Raw genomic sequence first — 12,715 nt, 5'->3', positions numbered from 1 at the left:
TCAATTGTCTTAGGGAACCATTGCACAATATGCTCCATTTTTAAGCTGCAGTGTTAGTGCGGTGTCGAGCTGTGGCGATTCACGCAGATGCTCCTCTGTAGTGTAAATGTCCTTGAATGATTGCATCAAGCGCACAATAACGTAAGATGCTTCAGTGAGTGCAAATTGCTGCCCAATGCATACTCGGGGCCCACCGCCGAATGGAATATACTTCCATGCAGTGGCTGCGTGGTCGATCATGCTCCATCGGTCTGGACGGAACTCGTTGGCGTCCTTACCCCAGAAGGACTGGTTTCGATGGATGGAGTATGCCGAATAATACACAATTCCGCCCTTCTTGATATATATTGGCTCGGATTCATCACGACCGCCACCACGGGGTAGTGAAGTCTCCTTGACAGCCTGTCTGAACAAAAACGGTACTGGTGGGAAGAGCCGGAGTGTCTCGTTAAGACACCACTTGAGATATTCGCATCGCTTGAGTGATTCGAACGACAGCGTTTCAGTAGTAGTACCAAATTCGTCTATGACACATTCTCGCAGCTTATAGAACACGTCCTTGTTTCTAGTCAAGAGATAGAAAAGAAAAGTGAGCAAGATGGCGGTTGTGTCTCTTCCAGCAAGGAGGACATTCAATGACTGGTCTCTAAGGACCTTGGGATCCTGAGTCTCCTGAGAAAGCGCAGATAGGAAAATATAGTTGTCGTCCTGAGTGTTTCGACTTTTTTCTTCTGGCGACTCCTGTAGCGCTTTGTTTACAAAGTAGTCAGTGAAAGTGTGGCAGATGCTTGTGTTCTTTCGGAACCACGGATTATCTATCAGCCAATAGAGCTTCCCAAGCTGAGCCCGTCGCATAAGTGTATCCTGGCACTTCCGGAATGCTTCACTGAATTCCCGGGACGTTGTTCCACCAATCGACTTCTGAGGATAGCTAAGGCACTCGACACTTTCGCCAAACAGGAACTCAGTAGCAGTATCGAGGGTGAAGTCGGCAAAGACGGATTGAAGGTCGAATACCCCATATCTGGACTTGTCGCCGATGGCCCTGATAAGATTTTGGACATGGCCCTCAATGGAGCCGACTCGAGAAACCTGGGCCCTAGTGAATTGTGGTCTCAAGATAGCCCTGGAGTGTTTCCAACCGTTTCCACTTAGAGTGAAGATTCCGTCTCCTAGAAGAGGCTTCAGCTGTGGATGTCTATCGCCGAGATCAAAGTCCTTGAACTGGGTAGCGAGCAATGCTTTCATGTTTTCCGGATCGACCGTAACAATCGGGAAATCGAGGATTCCTTGAGCACGAATGGTGAGCTTCTTGGTGAAGTTCACCATGATATCATCGAATAACTGTAATATACGATACTCATTCTGAGCCTTGAGGAGCCTGGGGATTGCAACCAAGCCAAATGGGATCTGTTTGTACAGGTATGGCGAGCCGAGTTTATGCTTGGCTGTCCGTCGACGATAATGGAGTTCTTCAAGGAATTCATGAAGGAAGAGGAAATTCGGCAGAAGCGCCAAAAACGTGAGAAGCTCCAAGATTGTCATTTTCCTGGAAACTGAATAATAAGGACGATGGTATCACAAATGCTTACTGTAGTTATTTTCTTTCTTTGGAATTGAATGCCTTCGCTTAATCTGCCATTCGCGTAATGGTAAGTAATTGTATCAGAAGAAGTTGAAGCTACCTTTGGTTGTTCCGAATTGCCAAGATGAATGTCCAAGCGAATGCGATTGATTAAAAAAGAGTGATTAGGGAGTTATCCTCATTCAACAAGGGGAAGATATAAGGCAGAGGAGATATTTATATAATGACACCTCCATCTTCTCGCGTTATCGGTCATAGTATAGCAAATCCCGATGCATCTCACTCTAAGAGAGGCTTACTCCAAACAGCTTGACTCACGGCGCATCGTGCATATACCGGCAAAGGTAGATGGCCGATCAGTGACTATGGCGGGATTCGACATCTCGGATTAAATACAGAACCTACCAAATAAGGCAATCTTACAATGGCTCCTGGATGATCGGCACAGATAAGGCTGTCAAAGGGCATATACAGTCCATTCGTCCCTCCTGTAATTCCACCGCCGTGGTTATTCATCACATCATCAGAACCTTTGCTTTCCTGCGCCTTACTTCCCTCGGCATTTCCCCTTTTTGGTGTAGCAGCAGTCTGTTAACGTTTTATGCGATCGGGAGACTACATGTAAATGCGCCGGCTCCAATCCGACCTGGCCTGCAGTGATATCCTTCGCCATTGTAAAGCGGATCTATTCCTATCTAGCTGCGGTACTAGTACTCCTTTTGTGTTATTAGTGGTAAAATGTACCCGAATAATACGTGATAGCTGAAAAATTTCTATAGTCAAAATCCAACGTCATGGATACACTACAATGGCTTAACTACACTTTTATACCGTCGACCTGGTAAAGGAGGGAAGGCGTAATCTGCTCCTTTGTAGGAGGCCAAATAATGGCTTTAAGGAATGCCGCCTTTAGCCTTGCCCATCTTGCACAAATCCCTGATCACCGACGCCGCGCCAATCGCTGAAAGCCATATGAAATGTCACGGGCAAAGCCGCACGCGTGTCTCACACTTGCATCATATACCTGCGATCTAATGCATATTTGACAGCCAAGACCCTTTTTTGACATCCCTGCACGACTGTTTGGTGATTGAAGGACCGGCCTCCCCCCTAGGAACAGCTGCTCCCGAGATCGCATGGTCTATTTACCGCCTAATACTACAGTGAGGTATTTACGCATTTGCTGCAATGGAAGAGCTATTAACGTGTTACCACTGTCATGGGCCATAGTTTACAGTTAGTCTTATTATGCGACTGGAAATGTCGCCTTAATCCCGGCAATTCCGTAGATCGTCAGAAAAAGTCAACGCATCTGAGCCTTTATCAGGCTTCAACGAGAAGGGAGATACGCAAATCCAGGCCTTTTTAGAATGCCATATAGAATCAGTACAATTGCCTTGCTTTGTGTGGAATGTAGACCAATGAAATAAGAATGCATATTAGTTAGCTAAATCGAACATGGACGCCGCCCGCCATAGCAGAGGTGAGCGCAACTTTCTCCTTAATCTCCCTCGCGACATCACTAGCTGGGGCTTCTATGTGCTCATAGGTCTGGGCCAATCGTACCAGAACATAAGCCATTTCCGTTAGGGCAAACTGCTGTCCAAGACAAATACGCGGGCCGCCATTGAACGGGATGTACTTCCATGATAAGTCGGAACCCTTGATGTTGGCCCATCGCTCTGGGCGGAAGCTGTTGGCATCCTCGCCCCAGAACGCGCGGTCCCTGTGAAGGCTGTAACTATGGTACTGGACTATCGTTCCCTTTGGCACAAAGATTGGCTTATCTTGGTCAGGACCACCGCCCCTGGGGAGAGTAGTGTCACGAGTCGCACACCGGAAGTTGTTAGGAACAACTGGGTAGAGGCGCAGGACCTCATTGAGGAAGAATTTGAGGTACTCACATCGCTTGAGCGTGGTGAATGTAATATTCTCAGTAGTAGTGCCAAAGTCCTCCAACACTGCTTCCCGCAGTTTCTGCCACACTTGGGGGTGTCGGACGAGAAGGGCCATAGCCGCCGACAGAGTGCCTGAAGTCGTGTCTCGCCCAGCAAGAAGGATATTGAGCACCTGGTCACGCATGAGAATTGGGTCGTCCGTCTTCTTCGCCAGCTCCTTTAGGAATACATACATCATGGGCTTCCCGTCATCATCATTCTCCTCTGCCTTCTCTCCGAGCTCTCGCCTCTCTTTAAGGGCTTCGGCCACATAAGCGTCGACGAATTCACGGCACACGGCAGTGGATTCCTTCAGTTCCTGAGTCCTCATGAACCGGCCCAAAGAGTTGGCCATGACCCGCAGCAGCAGAATGTCAGTACCAGTGGTAAACGCAGAAGAGAACGCCTCAGCTCGCTCGTACCGCTCCAGAGTAGTGTTTTGACCATTGGTCAGGGTATTGGTACTCTCGCCCAGCAAAAACTCCGTAGCTGTATCCAGAGTGAACTTGAAAATAAGCTCCTGGATATCAAAGTATCCTACCTGAGATTTCTGCTTAATAATGGCAAGGAATTCCTGGCAGTGGTTCTCGATCGACTTGAGTCGCGAGATCTGCTCATTTGTGAATTGAGGCCTCAACAGGGCCCGAGAATGCTGCCAACCCGACCCACTGAGAGTGAAAATACCCTCTCCCAGAAACGGTACAAAGGCGTTGTACCGCGTACCAAGGTCAAAGTCTTTGAATTGTGTAGCCAACATCGCCTTAATGTTCTCAGGCTCATAAGTCGTCAGCTGGTGTCGGAACAGACTCTGAATTCTCACAGTACGCCGGCCGCCAGAGATAAGCTTTTCCTGGAGCCATGGGTTGAAGATATTCTCCCGGTTCTTACCATACACCTCCAGGAACCCTCTAATGCCAAATGGGAATGAAGTATTGGATTTTGGCGGGGCGCAGTTGTTCTTATAATTATCATACTTGAACTTGAGCTCGAGGACCTGTTCGTAAATGAAATACACCACCGGAGTCAACAGCAGCAACACCGCCGCTTTAACTAACGGGAACTCCAAGCTAATCATCTTTATGCCTACTCCTCCTCCAATAAAACGTCTTTTTATTTGGTTTATATATATCTGCGACCGGCTTCGTACTCTATGCAGGTGAACGTTGAACGAAGGTCGGCATGCCGGTGCATATGAAAGTGGTCGGTGCTGTGTCTGGCTCGGCATGCCATTTGGGCTTGAATCTCGGGTTCGCCGTATTAACCAAATCTCGATCGTCCTCTCCACAGTAGACTTCGGCGAAAAAAACCGACAACAAGTCACCGCCAGCTCATATTGTGCGGCAAAATGCATTGTCCTGGCCTTGCCGTGCGACCGAGGCGTCCCGAACGACCCCTCTTACTGCTCATTGTATCCAATCAATCTCCGGTTGCTTTCAGTCTAGGCTGCCGTTTTTTTTCCTTCGCTCTGGTCATGTGATTCACTATACGAAACCCTGTGCGGCCGGTGTCCCGCCGATGCAACCGACGCGGCTGAGCCCCATGCGGCGTTCACCAATTCTCGATTTTGGGCGGTTGGCGACCTCACACGCAGGGTTTTCATTCGTCGACTGTGTCTCTGCTGTATTGTTGGGCATGAATCATGTTGAGGATGACTCAACAATTGAGTCACTGACTTGAGTCATGCTCTTACGTAGCGTGCAGCCACCTTGCGCCGCAGAATATGCGGCTTATTATCACGTGACACGAATAACAAAATAGAAACTTTTGATTAGCTGCTACTTTTTCAAAATATGAAAGTAAATCAGACATTTCCATAGAACTGTGGGAATATACTCCATTGACTCTACATTGTGCAAGCTATGAGCACAGAGTAGCCCTGAAGATTGCTTTATTAATGTCCCAGCGTAAAAAATCCGACTTGACAAGAACATAGATTGATAGATAAATCTTTTTAATAGAGCTGATAAGCTCGAATCTGGGTTATAAATCGGGTAAGAAAATGGATATTCAGGGAGTTGAAGAGGTAAGTATTTCTCGGATCCTGACCGATAATTTAAAAATTCTGACAAAAAAATGTGTAGATCGTGCAAAGCTTGTACTCTCCAAATAATGATCCGGAGTATATCAAACTGTATGTTATCTTACATGATGTATGATGGGGTTAATAGAGATTAAATTGGCTAACAGAAGAAACCTAGAACGCAGGGCCGCCTGCAGAATATGCAATTGTCGGACCAAGGATGGGACATGGCGAATATCCTGCTCAAGAGCGAGCAAGCCAACTGCCAGTTCTTTGGTGCGCTAACGTTCACCGTTAAAATCAACAGCCTCACCACCGAAGAAGGGGAAAGTTTAGACAAAATGGGGCTCCTTCACCAGCTGTTATCGTGGCTGATATACCACAAGTCAAAAGGAAGCCTGCCGTTTGTGCTTCGAAAGATTCTTTCTACCCTGGCAGTGTTTTTCATTCGGTTCTACTCGATCTGGCCCCTTTGCGTTGCCACAGTGCTGGCATCAATTCATAGCGGAGAGCCTGTGGTCATTATAGAAGAACAGTACGATCAATTCCTCGCAGACTTTCCTCACAGCATACCCAAGGACACACTCCAGTATGCGCTGCAATATTGCGAGATCCTCATCCAGCAGCTTGGAAGCACTATTAACAAGCCTGCGAATCCGGTAACTCTAAGAGACGTGGTGGGCCGAAACGGGCTGGTTGCGCTCAAGGTCATGCAGGTCGGCCTCCAGCTCGGCAAAGAGCCGAATCCGGATACGACGCTTATCAAGGATGCTCTCGACACGCTTAGTGCGTGGATTGGATACTATAATGCTCAGCGCATGGATATGGCGCCGATTGAGCCTTTTGGCGACTATGTGCTATTTTATTTGAATAGCGTGGATGACGATGAAGTTTACGAGTCGGCGGCTAATATTGTCGCCGATTCGTATGCCTCGCGGCCATTCTTCCCTCCTGAATTCAAAGCTAACCTGACAAACCTGTTGTTGATCCAGGGAAACGCCGTCAATGCAGATACACCCCAGGACAACAAGCTAACTGCCTATGCCACGATGCTCACTGCCTTTGCAGAACAAGTTTCTTCTTCCGTTATTAATCAATCAGTGCCTCAAGAGTACCATGAGTTGTTTAATACAATGTTAAAGTTGACTGCTCTGCCTGGCGTACCAGTAGTGGAGAACATCGTTGTCGCCCAGCTTTTAGAATTTTGGACTGGATTCATTGAGGATCTTTCTGACACCCTAACGAAGCCAAGCGAGCATCAGAAGCAGCTCATTAGTACGACAGTCAGGCTTTACTGGCAGAAAGTGCGGCTGCCCAAGCCGGCTGAAATATCTGACTGGACGCGAGACGACTGGGATGGGTTCATGTCATTCCGCCGAGACGTATGCGATCTCCTAGAAGCAGCCTACCCGCTTATTGGCATTAGCCTGTTGGACTATCTTGTAAATAGCGTCATTGACGCACTGGGCCGGGATTCCTGGGAGGAGATTGAAGGATCCTTGTTCAGTATCGACGGCCTCTCAGACGCCGTAGACTTGTCTGATGAGGCAGTCTCTAGCCAGATCCGCCGTTTATTTGAGTCCCCCCTGCTGTCTATGCTACCTAACTGTCGACGTACCAAGGTGCGCCAGACGACGGTCAATTTTATCGGATCATATGATAGCTTTTTCGTGGGCTCGCAGGGCCAGGAGTATCTCCCTGCGACGTTGGACTTCCTGTTCAAGTCGCTTGCGACCGAAAAGCTCTCGCTGACTGCCTCAAAGTCGATCCAAAAGCTATGCTCGTCCTCGCGATCCATCCTGCTGCCACTACTAACCAACTTTTTCGATATTTATTACAACATGAAGCTATACTCCGAGCTGAACTCCACGGCTCACGAGCGAACTGTAGTGGCTATGTCCTACATTGTACAGGCTTCGCAGGATTTGCCACAAAAGGCCGAGTACGTCAACCGGCTTGTGGATGTTATCACCGCACAGATAGAAGCAGTGTTCCACGACTCGTCGCGTCCGGCTGCTGACCCAAGTGCCATTGAGCGAGTCGTGTCGCTACTGCGGTGTCTCGCCGCCATTGGCAAGGGCCTCCAAGAGCCGGAGGAAGTCCACGTTTCAGCCCTGAAAGAGCATCACAACATTACTTGCAAAAGTTTTTGGGACAGCGATCAGCTGCAAATCCGTCCAAAGATTATCAACGTGATTCGCGTGCTGACTATCGAGAAGCCGGTGTACAATCAGCTTGTGGATATATGCGAGGCGTGCTGCGATATATTTAAAGCCGGGTTCTGTGAGGTGCTAGGGGGCCCATTTGTGTTCCCAGCAGAGACAGTCGTAGAGTTCATTAGACTGAAGCACCAGCATGGCCCTCCAAGCAACTTTACCGCGCTGGGTGACCTGGCGGCTCGAGTCGTGACCTCCCAGGCATTTTTCCCTACTGACGAAGCCTCTACGGCTAATAACATCAACCGCCTGCTTTCGACTTTCTTCGCTGTGAATTCCACTGTTCAAGAGGAATATGAGCCTGATGTCCAGGTCAACAATCTCAAGCTGCTGGTGCAAATATTGCTGCACCACCCGCGCCTTTTAGTTCTGCACTCGGAGATCGAGCACATTATAAAGTTCTCGCTTGAAATGCTGCAGTCTACAGAAAAATTTGTGCTCACGGAAGCCAGCAAGTTCTGGGTCCACTGGATGGATGCGAGTATTAAAGGCGACACGGAGATTGACCAAAAGAGAGACATGGTGACGGAGTCCATTGGCCAGCAGCTCGTTTATGTTGTTATTAGCGCTGTATCAGGGGCGGTTGCCCGGTCGTTGATTGGGCCTCACATTAAGGTGCTCAGTCGTCTCGTGTCGCGGTTTACCCGCATATCCAAGCCGTGGTTTGAAGCTGCGCTGATTACGCATCCTCCGAAGACTCTTTCCAAGACGGACGAGAAGGTGAGACGCGATTTTATGAATAAGATCTTCCTGTTGCGGGGAGTCAAGGAGACTCCTACTGTCGTCAAGGACTTTTGGATGGCCTGTCGAGCACCAAAGGACTAACCGTATATATTATTAATAGATGAACGGCCAAAACTAATATAAACGGTTATTAATAGACCAAAACTAATAAAAACGATCATTACAGTACCGGTAATGGACCAAAACTAAGACAACCGATTTTCAATACAGGTAACTACCTGTAGATATCAAACTACCTAATATGAACGATTAATAGATGATGAACGAATAACCAAAAAAACAAAAACGAATACATATATAAACAGGTATAGATGAACAAGTGACCAAACGAATACAAACAATAATTTATTAATATATATAAACGAGTGACCAACATAGATTATATCAGTGAGTTTGACTCCATCTGAGACAGTGATCTGAGAGGAGTGACTTATGACCCGATGCCACTTAGTGACTGGAGGAGTGACACGGAAAATCAAACTTACCCCGTACGATATATTTCTGGGCCATATAAAGGGAATTTTTTTTCTCCTTCATGTTAACCATTTTTAAAACATAATAATAAATATAATACACTTACTGATGGATGTTCTGTGTAGTGGTCCAATTTTTTTACGAAAAAAATTGCATTAAAGCGTTAAAATAAAAACACATGTTTACCTGGTTACACAGTAGCTTAGAATCATAATGCAATATTTTAACCTACTTCAAAGCATTGCTTTCGTCAAAAAGTTAGACCATTACACAAAGCATCCATCAAGAAGTGCAATGGTACTTACTTGATGCTCAAGGACGTATAGATGAAGGAGTAAATATTACTTTAATCATGCGTAGCTGTACACGAAAATATATTGTAAGTTTTGTTTTTCCCTGTCACCTCCGCGTCATTGTCTGCACTGTCTGAAATGTGAACGAAGACACGTACCGATGTGCCCAAACGAAATTGAACTAACGCATCAAGTAGGCAGAGCCGTATAATCTAATAATGTAAAGAATAGAATGTATGTTCTATTTTTCGCTCTACAAATCATTTTCTTGGTATCCCGTAGACCTTCGTGCAGCAGAACCTTACTAAGGGGACCCCGTATCTTTGGTGATGGTACAACGTAACAAATGTTTTGCAACACTTGTAACAAAACTCCCGTTACAACACGTAACAAAACTTCCGTAACGGCTCAAATCTCCGCGTAACAGAGCCCCAAGGGGATTTGAGAGGACTGACTGGTCCGCCATATCTCTCTCATTGGTAAATAATTTCTTTACTAAAGAACTTATAGTGATATGCTTTATTACGATGATGAATCTTAGATAATTCGATCTTATACGCGGAAGTGGCTTTTAACACCTGCGCGTCCCAAAACCGTGTCCCGACGCGTCCCCGGCGCCACCACTTTCGTGTCGGGAACCGACGACAACCTTACAGTACCCACGGGCACAACAGTTATTTTTTGGTCGATGAAGGAAATGAAATCCTTTTTTCTCTCACTATGGTTGATCTGAGGTGAAAAATAATTGCAGTGCATGTAATTTGATTTGACAAATGCAATGAAAATATTAGTTTGTAGAAATAAGGCGAGCTACGCGGTGAAAATATTCATATTACCTGAGTACCGGAACATGTATTCTATTGCTACCATTGGTACTGTGAGGTGAAAGCTGGTGGTACCTTCACCTAGATGCACTGCCTAAAAGTTTACTGCGCCGCATAATACCTTTCATTTTTTTTCTAATACAAGTATTACACAAATCTAGCAAGATTTAAATAAATAGATGATGAACGAATGCAAAACGGGTACAAACGAGTATAGATGCACAAATGACAAAACGAACATATGCAAACGAGTATAGACGAGCGAATGACCAAAACGAATATGAACAATTACTGATATATGAACGAGTGACCAACATATATACGATTATTAATAGACCAAATAATTAATAGTACTTTTCGATGAGATCCAGCTCCCGCTCTGCCTCTGCTTTGTAATTGACAGGGTTTGCAAACATGACCTGGTACCGCACACCCTCCTGCTCATTATAATTATCAGCACGGGCCCGCACTCGGAATGTGTACTCCTTAAATGAAGCTTCGTGAAGAATATCGCTGTTGCCATTCTCGTCATCAACAGTCATCTCATGCATTTTGTTGGCGGGGATGCCCATGATGGACTCGGCAACATCGTTGAAACACGTGACCCAGATCTGGTCAGTTATGTCGGCAATGCTCATCGTAACAAGATAACGGTAAGTTGGCTCGTCAATAGTAATGTCGTCTTTCTCGCATCGCCACTGGCCGTTAGTCTCCTGGATAACCTTCTTCATACACCCGTTCTGTCCGCACGACGGGTACATCATGCTCTTCTGTCGAATGTACGAAATACGCGCCACCACCGAGAAATAGTCCGGTGCGTCAGACATGCCCAGGTTGTTGCCCTTAGCCGACTCAATGGTAATTGGCGGGTCTCGAGACCGCTGTGGACCCTCGCCTTTAACCTCCTGGAAGTTCATGTTCTGTCCTTCCTTGTCGAACCACCCCTTGACGAGGTGAGCCTCAGGGATATCCGGATCAATGGCCATTGCTGTTGAACCGGCTACCGACAGGGTTCTCTGGCCGTTGAACTCGTTTACACGGGCGCCCTTGAGAGCAATGACGCTTCCCAATGGCACGCTAAAGTCTTTGGCCGAATTGGCCCACAGAGTAGTGCGCACGATAACCCCCGACTGGTCGACAATCATCAGGTCTCGCTTGTCCAGATTCTTGCCCGCTCGCGTTGTGAGGTTCTGGCACTCGCCAATCTCGCGAATAACGCCTACAACGTCCACAGAGGCAGTCTTGGGGTCCGGTACCTTCTCGAGGTCCTTGATGGGGACCACGTTGTACCGCACCTGCGGAACATCTACCTGCTCGTGGCTCTCCTCGATGACACTGTTGCGGTCAAACATGAGCTCGTAATCATTCTGCACGTTAGAGAACTGCTTCTTGGCCATGTTGACGCTGCACTTCGAGATATAGTACACGTGACCATCTCGGAGCTTATCGTAGAACAGGTCTGCTGTCTCGTTGAATCCGGTAGCGCGGATCTCACCGGATTCATCTACGAAGGTTACGTTGAACAGCTTGCCCTCGCCTCGCGCATTGCGGTAGGTTCGCATCGGGCTCTTGACGCCTACGCGCGCCCGGATAGTCCAGGCGTTGGTATAAGGAGAAATAGAGCTAATGGGGATGAGGTTGGAAGTGAGTTTCTTCCGCGCCGCAGAGCTCAATGGCTTGGCTGGTGCCGGAGCCGAGCGAGGTGCTGGGGCGGCTGGAGCAGGATTGCTAGCCGGAGCCGCAGCAGGTGCGGCACTTCCCGTGCTCCCCGTGCTCCCCGTGCTATTCGTAGTAGTAGCCGCAGCTCCCTGCTTTGCCTTGCTCAGCGAAACGGGGTTTCCAATCTTCTCCGCCGTCTCGGCGAGCATCTCAAACCCGTAGATCATGATAATCGGCTTCGTGCCGTTCATGAGGAACGGCTTGTAAGACGTGATGGTTATAATTGAGTTCTGGGGCAAGTAAACGTCATTAACATTGGCGTCTGATGGCAGAACTGCGAATGCAGTGTGGTCTCCGTCCGAGACGTGAACGCGTACTTTTGGCTTATCCGTGTTCCCGTCGGTCATTTTGCGGAACTTAGTGACCTGGAGGGTCAGCGTGCCGTACTGGCGCACTGCCTCATCCGGGTTCAGGTTGAAAAGCTTGTCCAGAACGTTTCTATCCACTCGATCAGCCATTTTCTTTGTGTCGTTGTGGAGTGTCGAAGTGGAAAACGCGTCGTCGTGTGGCGCGACAATTGGAAATTGGGAAGTGGCAATTAAGCGCGACGCGTCGTGCTGGATTATTTGCTGGGAACAAATTTATCCGTGCCCCATTTTAGACGCCAACCCTGCTTAGATGCGCATATTGGTCTACTATCGGTTGAAGCAATGCCATAGTGGTACAATAGTAGCAGATGGTGCTGTGTTACTGCGATTGTAGCATGGTAAGTGGTCTGATTGATAATAGTAGCGGTAATAGTAATGATAGGAGTACCGGTAATTGATAGGAATAAGTAAGTGACAGGAATAAGTGACAGGAATAAGTGACAGGAATAAGTGACAGGAATAAGTGACAGGAATAAGTGACAGGAATAAGTGACAGGAATAAGTGACAGGAATAAGTGACAGGAATAAGTGACAG

At 47.4% G+C, this 12,715-nt stretch overlaps 4 protein-coding genes across 4 annotated transcripts; 1 reads left to right on the top strand and 3 right to left on the bottom strand.

The window, feature by feature from the left end:
- Positions 1-9: 9 nt before the first annotated feature.
- TRVA0_047S00452 (cytochrome P450) lies at positions 10-1,329 on the bottom strand (the record flags this gene model as incomplete). The annotated part of the gene is made up of 1 exon (XM_076686959.1): positions 10-1,329. The coding sequence occupies one exon, from the start codon at positions 1,327-1,329 to the stop codon at positions 10-12; it is 1,320 nt and encodes a 439-aa protein (XP_076538796.1).
- Positions 1,330-3,028: 1,699 nt separating this feature from the next.
- On the bottom strand, positions 3,029-4,597 carry TRVA0_047S00430 (cytochrome P450; the record flags this gene model as incomplete). Its single annotated transcript, XM_076686958.1, has 1 exon — positions 3,029-4,597. One exon carries the CDS (start codon positions 4,595-4,597, stop codon positions 3,029-3,031), a length of 1,569 nt encoding a protein of 522 aa, XP_076538795.1.
- Positions 4,598-5,521: 924 nt separating this feature from the next.
- KAP122 (Kap122p) lies at positions 5,522-8,583 on the top strand (the record flags this gene model as incomplete). Its single annotated transcript, XM_076686957.1, has 3 exons — positions 5,522-5,545; positions 5,604-5,653; positions 5,721-8,583. 3 exons carry the CDS (start codon positions 5,522-5,524, stop codon positions 8,581-8,583), a joined length of 2,937 nt encoding a protein of 978 aa, XP_076538794.1.
- Positions 8,584-10,437: 1,854 nt separating this feature from the next.
- RFA1 (replication factor A subunit protein RFA1) lies at positions 10,438-12,270 on the bottom strand (the record flags this gene model as incomplete). The annotated part of the gene is made up of 1 exon (XM_076686956.1): positions 10,438-12,270. The coding sequence occupies one exon, from the start codon at positions 12,268-12,270 to the stop codon at positions 10,438-10,440; it is 1,833 nt and encodes a 610-aa protein (XP_076538793.1).
- Positions 12,271-12,715: the final 445 nt, after the last annotated feature.

The sequence above is a fragment of the Trichomonascus vanleenenianus genome (assembly GCF_965637985.1).
Source record: "Trichomonascus vanleenenianus strain CLIB 3782 genome assembly, contig: TRVA0_047S, whole genome shotgun sequence".
In the NCBI taxonomy this organism is placed as follows: Eukaryota; Fungi; Ascomycota; class Dipodascomycetes; order Dipodascales; family Trichomonascaceae; genus Blastobotrys; species Blastobotrys vanleenenianus.
Note: the sequence above shows the minus strand (reverse complement) of the source record. Positions and strands in the feature narration are given on the sequence as shown.